Source organism: Clinocottus analis, unplaced genomic scaffold (genome assembly GCF_023055335.1).
Source record: "Clinocottus analis isolate CAN_PGR_092001 unplaced genomic scaffold, fCliAna1.0.p SCAF_3, whole genome shotgun sequence".
Taxonomy (NCBI): domain Eukaryota; kingdom Metazoa; phylum Chordata; class Actinopteri; order Perciformes; family Cottidae; genus Clinocottus; species Clinocottus analis.
Window position 1 is genome coordinate 1,847,840 of NW_027176042.1, and position 17,161 is coordinate 1,865,000.

At 43.7% G+C, this 17,161-nt stretch overlaps 1 protein-coding gene across 2 annotated transcripts in view; it reads left to right on the plus strand.

The window, feature by feature from the left end:
• Positions 1 to 26: 26 nt before the first annotated feature.
• dnai1.2 (dynein, axonemal, intermediate chain 1, paralog 2) overlaps positions 27 to 17,161 on the plus strand; it is a 20,253-nt gene continuing 3,118 nt past the window's right edge. The window contains exons 1-19 of one of the 2 annotated variants that reach the window (XM_068594689.1): positions 35 to 200; positions 291 to 350; positions 462 to 557; positions 677 to 757; positions 924 to 1,050; positions 1,303 to 1,346; positions 1,466 to 1,606; positions 1,756 to 1,815; positions 1,915 to 2,040; positions 2,239 to 2,323; positions 2,433 to 2,550; positions 2,703 to 2,746; positions 2,929 to 3,176; positions 3,505 to 3,594; positions 3,888 to 3,975; positions 4,149 to 4,228; positions 5,245 to 5,393; positions 6,766 to 6,865; positions 15,895 to 16,080. In XM_068594689.1, coding sequence (XP_068450790.1) covers positions 192 to 200; positions 291 to 350; positions 462 to 557; positions 677 to 757; positions 924 to 1,050; positions 1,303 to 1,346; positions 1,466 to 1,606; positions 1,756 to 1,815; positions 1,915 to 2,040; positions 2,239 to 2,323; positions 2,433 to 2,550; positions 2,703 to 2,746; positions 2,929 to 3,176; positions 3,505 to 3,594; positions 3,888 to 3,975; positions 4,149 to 4,228; positions 5,245 to 5,393; positions 6,766 to 6,865; positions 15,895 to 16,080 — 1,932 coding nt within the window. In that variant the 5' untranslated portion in view covers positions 35 to 191. Of the gene's footprint in view, positions 201 to 290; positions 351 to 461; positions 558 to 676; positions 758 to 923; positions 1,051 to 1,302; positions 1,347 to 1,465; positions 1,607 to 1,755; positions 1,816 to 1,914; positions 2,041 to 2,238; positions 2,324 to 2,432; positions 2,551 to 2,702; positions 2,747 to 2,928; positions 3,177 to 3,504; positions 3,595 to 3,887; positions 3,976 to 4,148; positions 4,229 to 5,244; positions 5,394 to 6,765; positions 6,866 to 15,894; positions 16,081 to 17,161 lie in introns of both variants that reach the window. The other variant, XR_011078597.1, reaches the window with a different exon arrangement.

The window sequence follows — 17,161 nt, forward strand, 5'->3', positions numbered from 1 at the left end:
TATACGTATATATATGTATGTTCTTATGTTGATATTATGTTTTTATATATTTGGATAATTGACCCACAGGACTGACCGAGACCGTTGGTTGTCTTGGCAACATATACACACCAACGGCTGCTAGCTTCCGGTTTCTCTCAGCTCACGTCTTTATTCAACTTTCTTTAACTTTGTGTCGTTGTACTTTAACAATGAGAAAGGTAAAGGCAAACTATGTTCATTTCGTAACTAACATTTGCTCACAGTGTGTTTTTTTCCCGTCACAATAAAGCCGTTTGTGTCCCTCGCAGACCTCCGTGGCTCCATGGCTTCCCGCTGCGAAGTCCACCAAAGCTACGATTAAGAGAAAGGTGGGCGCACTGACAGAGGATACAAACCTGTGACCAAATTACAGAAATCTTCCGCAATAGTTAGTCAGAGCAATGTAGACGCACGCGTGTGACGTCATGTGTACCTTTCAGGATGACGAAGAGGGAGTGGAAGCCGATGCCAATGATGAGTGGTTTCAAGGGAAAGCACTTGTTAAGCCCTCCGATCAGCTGGAGCTCACCGAGGCTGTAAGACATCTGCACCCCTTCCCCTTCCCCCAACTTGAATAAGTCATCTTCATCTTTTGGTCATTATGTTTGCCATCAAGCATGTGTAACCTGTGCTGCATCTGTGACGTCATCATTAGGAGCTCAAAGAGGAAATCACAAGGGTCCTGACTGCAAACAACCCACACGCTCCCCAAAATATTGTCCGCTACAGCTTCAAGGTAACAAAGTTATGTCACTTTACAACACTCACTATAGATGCATCGCCTCAATACTGAAGCCACGTCAGATTACCTCACGACACATTTTCTTCTCACCTAACCACAATCAAACGACTAACAGGCTCCTCTGCTCTATGTCCCCCATCATTGCTCATCTTGTCTCCAGGAGCGTTCCTTCATGACTAGCACCGTTGTGGATCATATGGCGGTTCACTTTGTGTTGGAGGGCAGCCTCCTGCACCATGACTCTGATGAGGCCCGTCGGCTGAGGGCCCAGGGGCATCTCCCTCAGGGTATGGACCTGAAACCTGCTGCATGCTGTGTCTACACACCACAGCTACACTTTGTTAGAACATATTATTCTCTTCCATAACAAACTGCACACTGTGTTGTAGCATGTAGGGATGTTTTCCTTTCTGGTGTAGTACATAGGTGCTGCCACAAGATGTCACTTTCAACATATGTCTTCATGTGTAAGACATGCGATGAGTTTACACATTTTCTTGACAGTCAAATTCTAATTTAAACATGTTTAATGTGTCCAGAGATTGGAACAGTGGACACCGGAGAGAGGAAACCACAAACCCCGGTACAAATGTTGTGTTGACCCATAGTCTGTGTTGAACAGAATATGTTATATTGAACAAGAGCACAATTTAAGCTAAAACTCTTCCCCCTGTTGGCTTCCCACACCGCACCTCTGCACAGTATGGACGGGAAGTGGAGGAAGCGGGAGAAGAGGACCGGCCGGACAGCGTCGGCTCCAAAACTGACACGAAGGAGCCCACCGTCACCAACCAGTTCAACTTCAGCGAGAGGGCTTCCCAGACTCTCAACAATCCCCTGAGGGTAGGAAGGAGAATCTCAACACACATCTTACATTTTAACGTCGAACATTTTAACATTGATGAAAAACATCATATTGATGTGTGTGTGACACAACCTTCATAGCCTAGTGCCTTGAGAGTTTCTGTGGAGTCATTTTTATTTCCCTGCAGGAAAGAAGCTGCCAGACTAAACCTCCTCCACGCAGCACCTTCAGTGCTACAGCTAACCAGGTACTGCACTGGTTCAAAAGCAATGTTTAGGCCCGGCTCGTTCCACTGGATGCATGTGCTCAGGTGGGCTGACTGTAAAAAACCCTTTTCTCTTTGCAGTCGGAGATCTACGACGCCTATGTGGAGGAGCTGCAGAAACAAGAAAGACATAAAGAAAAGCAGAAAGCTGCAACTTCAAAGAATAGCGACAAAAGCAAGAAGAAAACCATGCTGATGGAAACTCAGGTCAATAGAGCGCACAGCCTTACTGCCCAATGGATCTCATATTTGTGTTCAAGCACAGTTCCATCTGATTATAATGCACTTACAATAACATTGAGAAACTTCCGGTTGGCCACAGTGATGTGATACAGGCAAATCTATTACTCATAAAGTATATTGTTGCAGTGTTTCCATCAAGCGTGTGTCATGTTTCTGTTCCAGAACGATGACCTCACCAAAGTGGGGAAGGTGGCCAAGATCCTGGAGCGAATGGTCACCCAGAATATATTTGACGACATAGCACAAGGTGCGTTCAAGTACATCCGTCAAGTGGCACAATAACAATAATAAACTGCAGTCTCCACGTGATACCCGAGCCGCTCCTCTCTGCTCGACCTCTCATGCCCTTTTTTTAGATTTCAAATACTTTGAGGATGCATCTGATGAGTTAAGGGACCAGAAGGGCACTCTCCTCCCCTTGTGGAAGTTTCAGTATGACAAAGCCAAAGGACTGTCTGTCACTGCCCTCTGCTGGTAGGTCTGCGACACAACGCTTCAACTATAAGGATGTTTAGTAGTCGTCTTTGTCGTCACAACTGCCCCACAACTTGCATCTCAAGGCATGTACATCTCTTCTGCTGCTACAAGAAGGGCAGATGAGTAATTGATGCACTTGTCCTCAACAGGAATAAGAAATATGAAGACCTCTTTGCTGTGGGAATGGGATCGTGTAAGTACACAGGGTTAAAAAAAGTGATAAGTTATGTGAACATTTCTGAGACCTTTTACATTGCCAGCGTTAGAGAGAGAGAACACACAGTAAATCTAGAAAAGCTTAAAAGTCACAAACAAAACATGTATTAAACATGAAACATATTTGACGTGACCTTTACTCCCCCCCTCTCCTCCCAGACGACTTCAGCAGGCAGGGCCGGGGCATGCTGGTGTTCTACTCCTTGAAGAACTCGGTCTTCCCAGAGTACATCTACCCCACGGGCTCCGGCGTCCTGTGCCTCCACATCCACGAGCAGCACTCCTACTTGGTGGTGGTGGGCTTCTACGACGGCTGCGTGGCCGTCTACAACCTGAAGAAGGAGGGACTGGAGCCCGTGTACAAGAGCACGCCGAAGACGGGCAAGCACACGGACCCGGTCTGGCAGGTGAGAGGAGGTGGTGGGAGCTCTGGGTGTGTGTTCAGGTCCAGTCGCTCCACCCTTGCATCCTTTCTTTGTCTTCATTTGAGCGTTCACTCTGAAATTTTGGCGTTTTGAGACCTGCAGCAATGTGAGTTATGATACCTCCACCTTCTACATGGATTTCATGTCTGGTTTGCAAATTTCAACCATCTTTATTGTTGTTATTATATTTTGATTGTTTTATTCTGTCTATGTGTATTGTCATGGCTCTTTTAAAGAGTCAAATATTCAATGTCCCTGGCAATAAACCTTTCTGATTCTGATTATTTATTCTTTTGCATTAATTGCTCAGGTGCGCTGGCAGAACGACGACATGGACAATAACCACAATTTCTATTCCGTCTCGTCTGACGGCCGAGTTGTGTCCTGGACACTCGTTAAGGTCAGCCGAAGCAACGTCTTACTTTTACTTCTCTCTGTAACCGAGTTCATTGTCTCTTTTTTCATGTTATCTCAAAGACAATGAAACTTTTGAAAAGCTTATCACGTGTTTTTGAGTGTGTTCTCTGCATAAGTGTGTCTGTGTGATTGTTCACATTTACAATTGTGTGTGTGTGTGTGTGTGTGTGTGTGTGTGTCTGTGTGTGTGTGTGTGTGTGTGTGTGTGTGTGTGTGTGTGTGTGTGCTGTCCGTGTACATGGGACCCGGCATCACGGTGTGTTTGCGTGCTGGCAGAACGAGCTGGTCTTCACAGACATCATCACGCTCATGCTACTCGGAGCCGTCTCTGACGGGCCGGAAGGAGTGCAGCCGCCCGCCATCGGTAAGATCTCCTTTACCCCCGACGTCCTCTGGTGGGACGTATGTCAGGATGTCGGCCATTACAACTGCTGTCACCCGTGCACAGTGCTGCTCCGTGCATGTGGCACTGACTTCAGATCAGACTGAGCCCGCTTGTGACAGCGTGTCTGATTGCTCGCCGCCTCTCGTCCGCAGCCTGCGGGACGTCGCTTGACTTCCACAAACAGATCGACTATCTCTTCCTCGTTGGCACGGAGGAGGGGAAGATGCACAAGGTATGTTTACATGATCGTACTTTCTCTTATTACCCAAAAAAATATATTTATTAAAGATATTAAAGTGCTTAAACTATGAGTTAAACACATCAATACCATAACAGTTACATTAAAAGATGATTCATCTTGTAGTCTAGTGGATGAAACCAGAACTAGAAACATCTCCTCGTGAAACATTGTTAGTTAGAACCTGGATCTCTTGATTTATTATATATGAAAAAGAAATGGACGAACAACAGTTGGAAGATGTTTAATTATCTGTGTTATGTTATTCAAATGTACTTTTTTTAATTTAAGTTAAAATGATGTTTTACTATATTGACCTCACTCTTATATCCCATATTAACTATTACTTTATTGTTTAGATGTTCAGTGAATAATAGAGTATGTTCACTTTATTGTTCTTTTCAATTTGGCTATTGTAATATTTTATTAATCAGTTATGATGGAGAAAAAAGAGCAATAGAGAAAACATACACTGTTATATACTCTACATATAAACAATAAAATAGGTGCAAAAATGTGGATTAGAGCAAAAAAAATGCCTGTGACACTTAACTGAACTCTCATAAGCTTTACTGTAATATTATTATTGTAATATTTTTTAATCAGTTTTGATGGAATACTCTTATTTGGTGTTTTTTTGTACTGTAAATGTATCGGACAATTCATCACTGATGCACAGAAGCTTCAGCTCCTCTCTTTGGGTTAAAACAGTTCACATTCAAGTTAAACGTCCTTATTCATGTTTTTCCTGCTGTTTATTAGTCATGAAGACTTCTACTCAACTTGTGAATATAGTTTTATAATGATTCGTTTAGTTCGGCCTCTTTTTTTTTCTTTTATTCCCACACATTCTTCCTTGACTAAAGTACTTCAATTTAATTTAATTTAATACTGGACTGGAGCGCTATCACGTATTAAAGGGAAATTTGAGAGGAAAAAAGTGTAAATGTGTGTTTAAACCTTAAACTTTGTCCCAACTTGATATTTGCTTTGACGCCTTCATTCTCTAGTGCTCTAAAAGCTACTCCAGCAAGTTCCTGGAGACGTACGACGCCCACAGCATGGCAGTGGATGCTGTGAAGTGGAACCACTTCCACCCCAAGGTTTTCATCTCTTGCAGTTCAGACTGGACCATCAAGATCTGGGACCATACCATCAAGTAAGAAACCCAGAAGCGAAGCACCACCACACGCTGTCTGTTCTATCTCAGCTGTATTCTATGTGCTCCATATGTTATCCTCTACAGTTGGCTGGGTGCTATACTTTATATTTTAGTAGCTGTCTGGAAGACGATGGAAGATGCACGCGGCTAGTTACAGAATAGTACCTTCATATTTTCATGGTTATCAACATGACTGATTCTCTGTGTTCAGACGTCGATGTGCATTCAGTGACAGTTTAATCACCGGTCCTGTCCTTCCATTACATGACAGTATATTAGTCTGTATTACCTCGTGCTCATAGAGCGCCGGTGTCCTCTCTTATTGGACGAACCCCACAGCGCCTCCCACTTCCTGTCAGCGCGGGCAGCTTGACTGAATGATGATAGTAATCATCCTCCCATTATGAGAGACGGGAATGATCCATAACGCCCCAAAAATACAAGTCTGTTTTCCAGGAGCGCGTCGGACTGGATCAAACACATTTTCTCAAACTCTGCGACACCGTTTCCGAGTGTTTGAAAGCTTTACGGCGCCAAACTGCTGTTTCTGTTTGGCGCCTGCGGCTGTTACACCCTGTAAAGCTGTCGCTGAAGGAGCTGAAGTAGTAACACAAGAGACCTGCATCCAGTTAGCCAGAAGGCCAGCTTGAGGTTGAACCTGGACACGAGTCCTAGCAGCTCTTCCAGCTGCAGCGTCATCCTGCTGTCAAAGGCCCTTTATGAAGAGACTCTGGGCCAGATGCATGTCTGCATCACACAGCAGCATGGAAGCACAGTTCATCATGTCGGACTCATCTCGCCCCAAATCAATAAGGGAACGCTGGGGTTTACATTCTGGATTATTTGATGAGGTTCATACAATGTGTTGGGGTCAGTATTGCACATAGAAAACTGTGTAAATATGTATGAGCATATGCATTTAATTAAGTGCATAGTTCCAAAACAATCACACAGTGTCTGTTTCAAACAGAGAGCCACTACAGGTGTCCATTGAGACTGTGTGTGCGGCTGCATGTGACGATCATATGAATGCATTCTTCACAACACATGTCCACACTGCTCCATGGTGATGTATTCTTGTGAGTGTGCTGCTGGTGGGCCTCCTCTCCCGCTGAACGGGGCCCTTTGGGCTCTGCTCCCCTTGCACAATGGGCCCAGAAGGCGTCTCAGGTGTTGCATGTGTCGTTCGCTTCTAAAACACCAATTAACAACACACTGCGAGTGCAAATTGTTTTCATGTTCGCAAGTAACCTCTTGGAATAGAATGTTTGGCCGACACACTTTCCTTAATATTTGAAGAAGACTTGTTTGTGCCTGGTTCCTTGTATGTCCCTGTTGTGTGACTGTGTGTGTCTGTGTGTGTCGTCAGCACGCCGATGTTCACGTTCGATCTGAACGCACCTGTCGGGGACGTCGCCTGGTCTCCGTACTCCTCCACTGTGTTCGCTGCCGTCACCACAGACGGAATCGTGAGTGCAGCTGAACTTACATTCACACTTCAGAGTCTCTGGTTCAGGCCACAGTGCATGAGTTCATGAGCTCTGCTTGGATTATCAAGAACCTCTCAGGGTTGATTGTCCACGCAAGTCATTTTAGATTTGAAGGAAGCTGCAGTGTCTGCATGCAATACAGGACGAGTGTCTTTCCTTTAGCTAGGACTAGAGGAAGGGACTCATTGTGAACCATCTGTGTCAAAAAAACATGTAATACCACATTTAATGTAATATATTATTATGGCTCTAGGTTATGTATGCTGTCTGTGGCCTGCAGGATGCTTCGTCTGCATATCACCACCACACATCTGCTGTGTAGCGACATAATATTGAGCATTAACATGAGCATTTACCTGAGAAGTCACCAGCAGCAGCTGCATCGTCTTCATCATGCAGTTGAGTTTGTTCAAACGCTTTAACGTTTATCTCGGGGTGAAGGTGTTTCTGCCTGGCCAGTGGTGATGATTCAAGCCAAAAGTCATTTCAGTGGCTGCCGCCACATATATTTTCTCAGTTTGGCCGCACGCTGCCTCCATCTGTTCGCCTTCACACTCGCCCGCACGGCGCTGCAGAAGTCCAGTGTTGTGTCTGACACGCTTCCTGTCCAGCGTGCCAAGGGGCGTCATGTGAGGAAATGAGAGCTCTGTGTGTGTGTGTGTGTGTGTGTGTGTGAGTGTGAGTGTGAGTGTGAGTGTGTGTGTGTGTGTGTGTGTGTGTGTGTGTGTGTGTGCCCATCATTTCCAATGCAGAGTTCAGTCCCCATTGGCACAGTACACACTCTAGTGTACTGATGATTATGGACATTTTGTCTTGATTGGAGCTGGAAGACAGGAAACCTTTTTAATGCATATTTATGTAAATTATAAATGAAAGTGTCCCTTTTATAGTATACAAGTTACAAATATATAAACGGCAATACAGCCAGATGGTTAAACACACTATAAAATCGGCAGTTTATTAAAATTGTAAACATCCTCTACAGAAGAAATATCTAATTAAAAGACTTTGCTAGAAGGCATATTAAATCTGTCCTGTGATGTTTTCTCTGAAACTGGATCAAAATCAGTTTCAGATTAAGCTATTGAAAAACTTAAAAGCTCATCAGTTGTTGTACATTTCACTACACAATATCCTCTTTACACAGACACACATATTAAATTAAACTATCATTTTAGTCTTTTTTAAGCATGTGCTTGTCAAAATAGCTTTGACTTTGTCCAAAGCAGGCAGAACTGTTTTTAGTTGTTGTCGCAAATTTCAAGAATGTCAGAATATTGTCTTTTGATTTATGATACATTAAAAAAAGGAAGAAGAATAGTTGGAAGATGTTTAATTATCTGTGTTGAACTTCAAGGCCAACAGAAAGCTTCAGACAGAAGGCAAAGCAACAGTTTCTATTAAACTCCAATAGACAAATTATTACTAACTCGTTAGCATCACACATTAATAAAGATGATGAAACACCATAAAATACAGTTAAGCTACATGTGGGCCACTTGTAGGGAAATAATATATAGACCTCGCACTTATATCACATAATACATATTACTTTATTGTGTATATGTACCGTATGTAATAGAGTATGTTTACTCTATTGTTCTTTGCAAAAATTGTATTAATCAGTTTTGAGGAAAAAATATATGGATTAGTGCAAAAAATAGTATTTTAGTTGCTTCAAAACCTTTTTATTGGGAATAAAGCCGCTTGCAAATGCAAAACAAAATGCATTTTTTAAAGTAAAACATCAAAAAACAACATAAAAACATCCTTTTTTCAATTTAAATAAAAATATGCAAATATATAATACAAATAAAATATTAAAAACATTATTGTGAGTAAACAATAAACACTCATAATGTGAAACAAATGTCATTTTTAACTCAAAAGATGGCAGGGTTCACCACCCACCTGTCTGTGATAGTGGCTCAAGTTGTTAGCTCAATCACTGAGAACTGCTACTGCTATACTGAACCTCAACCTTTGCAGCCATGTGCTCGACCTGCTATTAGATTACTAACTAATTATTACTACTAATGATCCATGTTACTAACTACACTAATGATCCTATTACTACACAGGTCTCCCATTCTGACTAGCTGGTCCAGTTGAGCCGTTCACACTCAGTTGTACCACCCGAAGCTCGAGCCCGGACTTGAACCCGGAGCTCCCGTGTGAGAGTCCTTAATCTAACACCTGAGCCACTATGTTAGACAATATTAATATATGCTTGGGTATATTTATCTCAGCTGTTGTGTATTGTTAGTAGGAAGTTATGCTAGGAGACGGAATAAACAAACAAGACAAACTGCGTGGACCCAGAATCTGTATCGAAGTAATCTAGGATGCAAATGCACCAAAAAAATGCATTTTTTAAATTAAAATATAACATATTTAAGAGTGTGTGTGTGTGTGTGTGTGTGTGTGTGTGTTGTCATTTCAAACTTGACAGTTACCAAACATGTTTCGTGTAAACTTTTGACGCTTTAGTTCCTCTGCGTTTTCCATACACAAGACCAGCAGGTGGCGCAACGACCGTTTAGAGTCGACAATCATGCACACCGACGTTCACAGGTATCTCCCTCCAGGTATTCACCTCCATTTCTGTGTCCTGATACTCCGCCAGACGGGTTTTATAAATGCTCATATTTGTGGATCTCTTCAGCCAAACGTTCTTCAACAAGATCCATTGTTTGTGTTTCTGCTATGGCTTTTAAAAACAGCCATATAATGCTACGAAACCGGAAATGAGAGACTCAGAAAGGATGCGGTTAGCGGACCAATCACAGCCTTCCGGGCTCCGTACAGCTCGCGTAGCGTTGACGGAGAGTCAAGGCTGATATACTCGGGTTTTACGCAGAGACGCAAGCACGCAAGACCGACCATGCATTTTGCGTGCTTGCGTGCGTCACCCCAAATTTCTGACTATCCGTCAAAGCTACGCGAGCCGTACGCAGCCCGGAAGGCTGTGATTGGGCCGATAACAGCGTCCTTTCTGAGTCTCATTTGCGGTTTCATAGCATAATAACTCTGTTTTTAAAAGCCATAGGAGAAACACGAACAATGGATCCTGTTGAAGAACGTTTGGCTGAAGAGGTCCACAAATATGAGCATTTATAAAACCCGTCTGGCGGAGTATCAGGACACGCAGATGGAGGTGAATTCCTGGAGGGAGATACCTGTGAACGTCGGTGTGCAGGTTGACTACGGTCGTTGCGCCACCTGCTGGTCTGGCGTATGGAAAACGCAGGGGAACTAACAATCAAAACGAGTCCGTCAATCCGACTGCGTGACCAGCCGGAGTTGGAGTTTTGAGCAGATGCTTATTCTATGGCGTATATACCCAGTGTTATCTGAATATAATAATGGAGAAAAAAATACAACGTGGGGCATCACTTCAGTTTCAGTGGAACTCCTCATTTGTTCACAATGTAAAACTTTATTTATAACGTCAACTACAGCTCTTCTGATTGGCTGTTATAATCTGTCCATCACAGAGCAACAGGATTAACCTTATAAAGCCTGGCATGACAATTACTGTCAGCATTAGACAGGGTGTCTGCTTTGTTCGATTGTTAAAGCAACTGTTCCTCACTACCGCTGCTGTCTGCACTGCGTAGGTCCATAACTCCTTTGGCAACTCACTCTCTATTAGCATACACCTAACCATGTCAAATAAGGTGCGCCAATTTCGCTCAGCTGTACCATTCTGGTGAGGTGAGTATGGTGCTGAGGTTTCATGTCTAATCCCATTTCTGTTGAGTAGTGCCTGGTAATTCTTTCCTGTGAATTCTGTACCATTGTCAGACCTGATACATTTAATCTTCCCATAGGGGGCTGTATCTGCAAGGAACTTCTCTGTTGCTGTTACTGTGTCACTCTTATTCTTTAGAAAGTACACAAACACTGCACTGGAATAATCATCAGTGAATGATAAGGCAAACCTATACCCGTCTCTGGGTCTATTGGTCCTGCTACATCTGTGTGTACTAGCTCTAGAGCTGCTGTTGCTCTTATATCAGGTTCCCTGTTCCTGGTTTGGATAAACTTTCCCTGAGTGCACACTTCACAGTGAAGGACAGGTTTCTCTGTTTTACCCTTGATGGTCATACCATCAACAACACCCTGTAACTTCTGAATATCATCATAATTATAGTGGCCTAAAATCTCATACCATGTCTGCAGGTCCAAACACCCCTTACTTTGGTCATCACATTTATCATCTACTGTTTGTAGGTAGTATAGTCTGTCATACTCATGAAGGTGGAATTGTGTACGGTCCTTGTCTTGTAGAACGTCTTTCCCTTGTTTGAAGATTACAGTCGCTCCACTGGCTGTAGCTGCTTTTACAAAAAGATGTCCTACGGATATGATGGGATGTACAAGGCCCGTCTCAGCGTCGTGTTGTGGTGTTGACCTCTGCTGTCGATCAAGCAAACCTCCACATCTCCTCTGCCCTGTGCTATTCCGTTGCACCTCGTGCCATCAGCCAACTCCACGCAGTGTGTCTCGGCCTGGAACTTGTCGTCAAACTTCTTGAACTTTGCAATATCCGTGATTATGTGTGAAGTCGCTCCTGTGTCTACCATCAGACCGCACTCCTTGACACCGCGTCCTGGCTGGGTCTCCGCGTCCCTGTTGCTTATCCTGAATGCATACTCTTTGCTGCTCACCTCCTCGGAAACCTTCCGCACGTCGTTGTTTCCGTCTGCAATTTGCGTCACGATGTGTGTTGCTTTTACACTGGCTGCACCACTGCTTACGTTGACATCCTCTGGCTTTGTGTCCTCTGATGCCACATCTGAACCATGTCCGCACTCTCGGCTCCACGGTCACTTGCCACAGGGGGTCAAGTGTCAAAGGGGGTCGTTCGCGCCAACATGACATTGTCTTCGGACGCAGCTCCACGCATCCTCTCTGTGTCCTAGTAGCTCCTTAGTTTAGTTTTAAATTCGGCAAAAGGCATCGCCACCTCACTTTGTGTGACATGAATAGAAAACTGCTTAAATGATTCTGGCAGTCCCTTCAAAATCATTGCGACTAACAGCCCGTCACTCAACGTCTCACCTGCGTTTCTCAACGCTGTAATGGCGGTCTCTGCACGTATAACGTACTCGGTCACACTCTCACTGCTCGACTTTTTAAGTGAAGTCAGTTCTGTATACAAACTAATTACACATGGCTTCCCTTTGCCAGCATAATAGTCTCTCAGAATCTTTAGTGCTTTCCGCCCATCGTCTGCAGCTTCTCTCATTACAAGCGACAAGCTTTTATCATCCAGAAACTGAATTAGCTCTGCTTATGCTTCTGCATTCTCCGATTGGTCTCCCACATCGTCGACAGGCTCGTATAGGATGGTATCCTTGAGCTTTTGCAGCCGAAGATGGCCCAAAAACTTTGTCTCCCACAGTTCATAATTATTTTCATCTCCATCGAAAACTAGCCGGGACCAACGGCTACTTGGCTCGCTGTTACGCCGACTCATGGTGCTAGCATACTATGCTAACTCTCACCGGACACGCGGTACGTCGAGACTTTTCCCTCGGTGGTACTTCTGGATAATTTTCCTTTCGCCGACCTCGGGTAACTCTGGGCCCATAACCTGTTAGCAGATGCTTATTCTATGGCGTATATACTCAGTGTCATCCGAATATAATAATGGAGAAAAAAATACAACGTGAGTCATCACTTCAGTTTCAGTGGAACTCCTCAGTTGTTCACAATGTAAAACTTTATTTATAACGTCAACTACAGCTCTTCTGATTGGCTGTTATAATCTGTCCATCACAGAGCAACAGGATTAACCTTATAAAGCCTGGCATGACAATACAAATATATATATAACATACTGAGAACACATTTTGTGTATGTTAACAGAGTTGCAGAAGTATATTTCCGTAAAACCCGAGTATAAATCAGCCTTTATACTTCTGCAACTCCAACTACGGCTGGCCACGCAGTCGGATTGACGGACTTGTTTTGATTTTTAATCGGCCTATCCGTCAAAGCAACGCAAGACCGCAGGGCTGTGATTGGTCCGCTAACCGCATCCTTTCTGAGTCTCTCATTTCCGGTTTCATAGCATTATATGGCTGTTTTTAAAAGCCATAGCAGAAACACAAACAATGGATCTTGTTGAAGAACGTTTGGCTGAAGAGGTCCACAAATATCAGCATTTATAAAACCCGTCTGGCGGAGTATAAGGACACAGAAATGGAGGTGAATTCCTGGAGGGAGATACCTGTGAACGTCGGCGTGCAGGTCCACTCTAAACGGTAATTCAGCTAAACGGTCGTAGAGCCATCTACTGACATGGAAAACGCACGGGAACAGAACGAGTCACAGTTGTAGTTGCAGGAGTATAATTCGCGGTTTACTGATGGCCGCTTTCCCACAGAGGTTTATGTGCGTCTGGTGAGTGAAATGATGCTTATGTTACTGGGTTTTTTTGTGTTTTTTTTACATTTGCAGTCGTATTTAATCATAAACTAGCCACAGCGCCGTGTTGCGTCGCCACGTATGCGCATGGCTGAGCCGTGTAGCGGACCGTTTGTGTCCGTTTGTCTGTGACACTTTTTATTTTTACCGTAGGACCGTATTGTACATACAACGTATACGTACAATACAGTATGTTTACTCTATTTACTAATATATTAATATAATATATTAAAATGCTCGTGGTGGAGCCGTGTAGCGGACCGTGTGTGGACTTTTTTTTTTGGAGCGATTTTACATTTTGAGTACAGTTCAATACAGCATACAACATACTTCAATACAGTATGTTTACTCTATTATTATTAATATAATGTATTATATTAATAACATTAATAACGCTGTATTAATCAGTTCAATCAATCATCCAAAAAAAAAGTCCCATGCCCTACAACTGGGGGTTTTAACCAGGGATTGTACAACTAGTAACGACTAGTCTACGTTGTAGCTAGCGACAATGGACACGCTACAACTACATTGTAGAGCCAGCCATTGACTAGCGCGCGTAGAGCCGGCATTGGCCAGCATCTACATTTCCTGTCTTGTACAGTCTTGTAGATCTTCTAGTACGCCCCCACGGCCTCCGGCCCCAGTTGTAGAGCCCCAACCAACCGCCTAACATAGTGCACTTAGATGTTCACTCTCACCCGTTAGCTGCCACTGCTCTACTTGTATCAGCCTTCACAGGTATTGTGGTCGACCTAACCTATTATTATTATGACTATACTAATGCTACTATTATGCAGGTCTCCCATTCAGACAGCTGCTCCAGCTGAGCCGTTCACACTCAGTTGTACCAACCCGAGCTCGAGTCCGGACTCGAACCCGGAGCTCCCGGGTGAGAAGCGAACATCTAACCACTTAGCCACTATGTTAGACATTATTAATATATTCTAGGGTGTATTTATCTTTGCTGAACTGGTCACATTGTGTATTATGTGAGTACATAATACTAGAAGTTGTACGAGAAGACGGAATAAACGACTGTAAAAGACAAACTGCATGGACTCAAAATGGCCTCCAGTAATCTGGCTGGCAAATGCGAAAAAAAGAAGCATTTTTTAAAATACAAAAAAAAAATGTTTTTTTTTATTATTTAAATAAAAATATGCAAATATATATAATAAAATATTGGAAACATTATTGTGAGTAAACAATAAACACTCAAAATGTAAAATGTTTTTTAATTAAATAAAACATATTTTAATTTTTTTATTTAAATAAAAAAATATGCAAATATATAATTAAAAACTAAATCTAATATTTAAAAAAAAGTTTGGCAAACAAGTGCTGTGTGTGTGTGTGTTTTCATAAGGATAATGACTTGGCAAGCTGAGGTGTAAAACTGAGACACTGAGTTGTGCAAACAAACATCTCCTGGTTCTGTGTGTCGCCTCTCCATCTGAGACGACTAAAGATGAAATCAAGTGTCAGGATGAAATAATAAGAAGGTTTATTTAAGTCTCCAAATCTATCTTTGCTCTCTCCGTGCAGCTCTTCTTAACCTTCTGCATTTAGAATACCAGCATCAGCTCATGCTGGATGTTTAGACCTGACCCAACGGCATCCATACAAACTGCCTGTCAACTAACAATTTTATATTTCCATTAATATTAGATCACTGCAACGGAGTAAAATATCTCTCCGCTCCCAGTTCTTGTGTGAATTACAAACAGTCTGTGTGTCCCGCGATCAGGTATGACTAACGTTACATTAGTGCTCGTATATCAAAAGCAAAAACACTGCAGATAATGGCGGCAGTGATGGGAGGTCACAGGAAGTCATCCCCTGGTGGAATAGGATGATTGGTTGTAAGTGACCGCGGTGCTTAATGTGCTGTCGGTGCACACAGACCGGGTGAACCCTCGCTGCCGGCACGGTCACCTCTGCTGAAAGCAGCGGGCTCATTCGCTGCTTACAGATCGTCTGAAAATGCAGTTTTTAGGTTGAAAGAAAACCGTCTGAGATCTGGTCCGTTCTGGATAATGATGCTTATTAGCACAGACCAACACACAGCTGTCTGTGGCTCAAAGGCAGAGCGGCTCGTCCTCCAATCAGGACCCGCGGCCGTTGGGTCGCGACCATATGTCTAAGTGTGGATTGGTCAAGAGGCTGAAGGGCCAGCGGCTCCAGAGGGCCGAGCCGTCGCTGTCTGAGTGCGCGTGAATGTGCATTAGTTTAGCTCTGAGGAGCAGGTGGCACTTTCCATGGCAGCCTCTATAAATAGAAACCCATTTACCATTTTTACCATTTACATACAGAGACAGATACCGACAGAGGTGCACACGCATTGAATTACTGGGAGCAGCCATCTTTGCACCAGATGGCTGGTTCCCTGCAGAGGCTGGTGCTCCACCAGGCTCCTTCTCACATGAACTCAAGGGGTCGAGCCTTTACTTCTTTCTGTACATCCTCCAGCCTCAGTAATCAATAAGATGGGTCACTTTACTGGATTTGAACTGTCAAAAAGATTCCTAAACAACACATTCATTCTTTTGATCCCTCCTCTTTTTCAGGTGCATGTCTTCGACCTCAACGTCGACAAATACGAGGCCATCTGCCAGCAGCCCGTGGTGGCCAAGAGGAAGTCCAGGCTGACTCACGTGGAGTTTAATCCCATCTATCCCATCCTGATCGTGGGCAATGACCGAGGCCATGTCCAGAGCTTCAAGCTCTCCCCCAACCTGCGCAAGAAACCCAGGGTCAGAGAGCAACGTTTCAAATGCAGCTGCTCTGCCATTGCATGTTTCTTTCTCTTAATAACGAGGCTCTATCGGTACCAGCGGAGCTTCTCCACATTACAAATGTCCTCCCATTGTGTTCTTGGCCCCGCTGTGGATGTTAGCAGCCAATTGAATGGGCGTCATCAGAGTCATAGACATCGGTTAGACGAGGCCTGCTACACCTACGAGGAGGTCCAGAGGGTCACCATGGACGAAAACAAGAAGACGCACTGCCCGCTATTCACAGGAATAATTATGAAGGGAATTAGGGTGGAGGTGATGTAGATTGGATATTAAATTAAGTTTATCGTGGATATATAAAGAGACTTTAGTGATTACTTCTCTCTTGACAGTGATGACCGCTGACGACGTCCATTAAATCAGCTGACAACATTCACCTTATAGGCCACCGTATCTGTAAAGGATCTGAATGCGTGTCGGCCATCTTGTGTGAGCAGATCAGATCTTTGAGTCCTGACCTCCAGCTAAATTCATCAAATAACAAAGACATGTCATCCTCAGCAGCTCATTATCAGAGACACTAATTGCTTGTTTTTCTCCTTCGTTCAACATTCGCCGCAGAGAAGTCGAGCTTTCTTTGTTCGCTAGTTAGAACTGGAAGGAGAAGCAGAACACATTAGACATTTTACTGCTGGTATGAGTGGTTTTAAAGGCTGTCTTCATAACCACACACGGGTCCTTTCCCATATTTCCTGTCAAATATACTGACAACACATGCCAAACACAGTGAGGGGAATAATCCTGAAGAAAAGCAAGCTGCAGTACATTCTGGATTCAAAGCAAGTCGTCGCCATACAGTGAAACTAAATGCCACTTTCCTCCATTCACAAGTGATGAGTCAGTGACGGCTGAGTCGCCACCCAGTGACAATGGTTAATGAGCTGTGGAGTAATCACGGCGTCCCACTAAACACGGGAGGAGAGCTAATGGCACGCTGAGTCACAACACTTTAATCAGGACCCGTTCAGAGTCCGCTCGGCCGCCTGCAGCCGTCTCTTCTGTGTTCCTTTGTTCTGCTCTCAGAGGTGCATGTGAACTA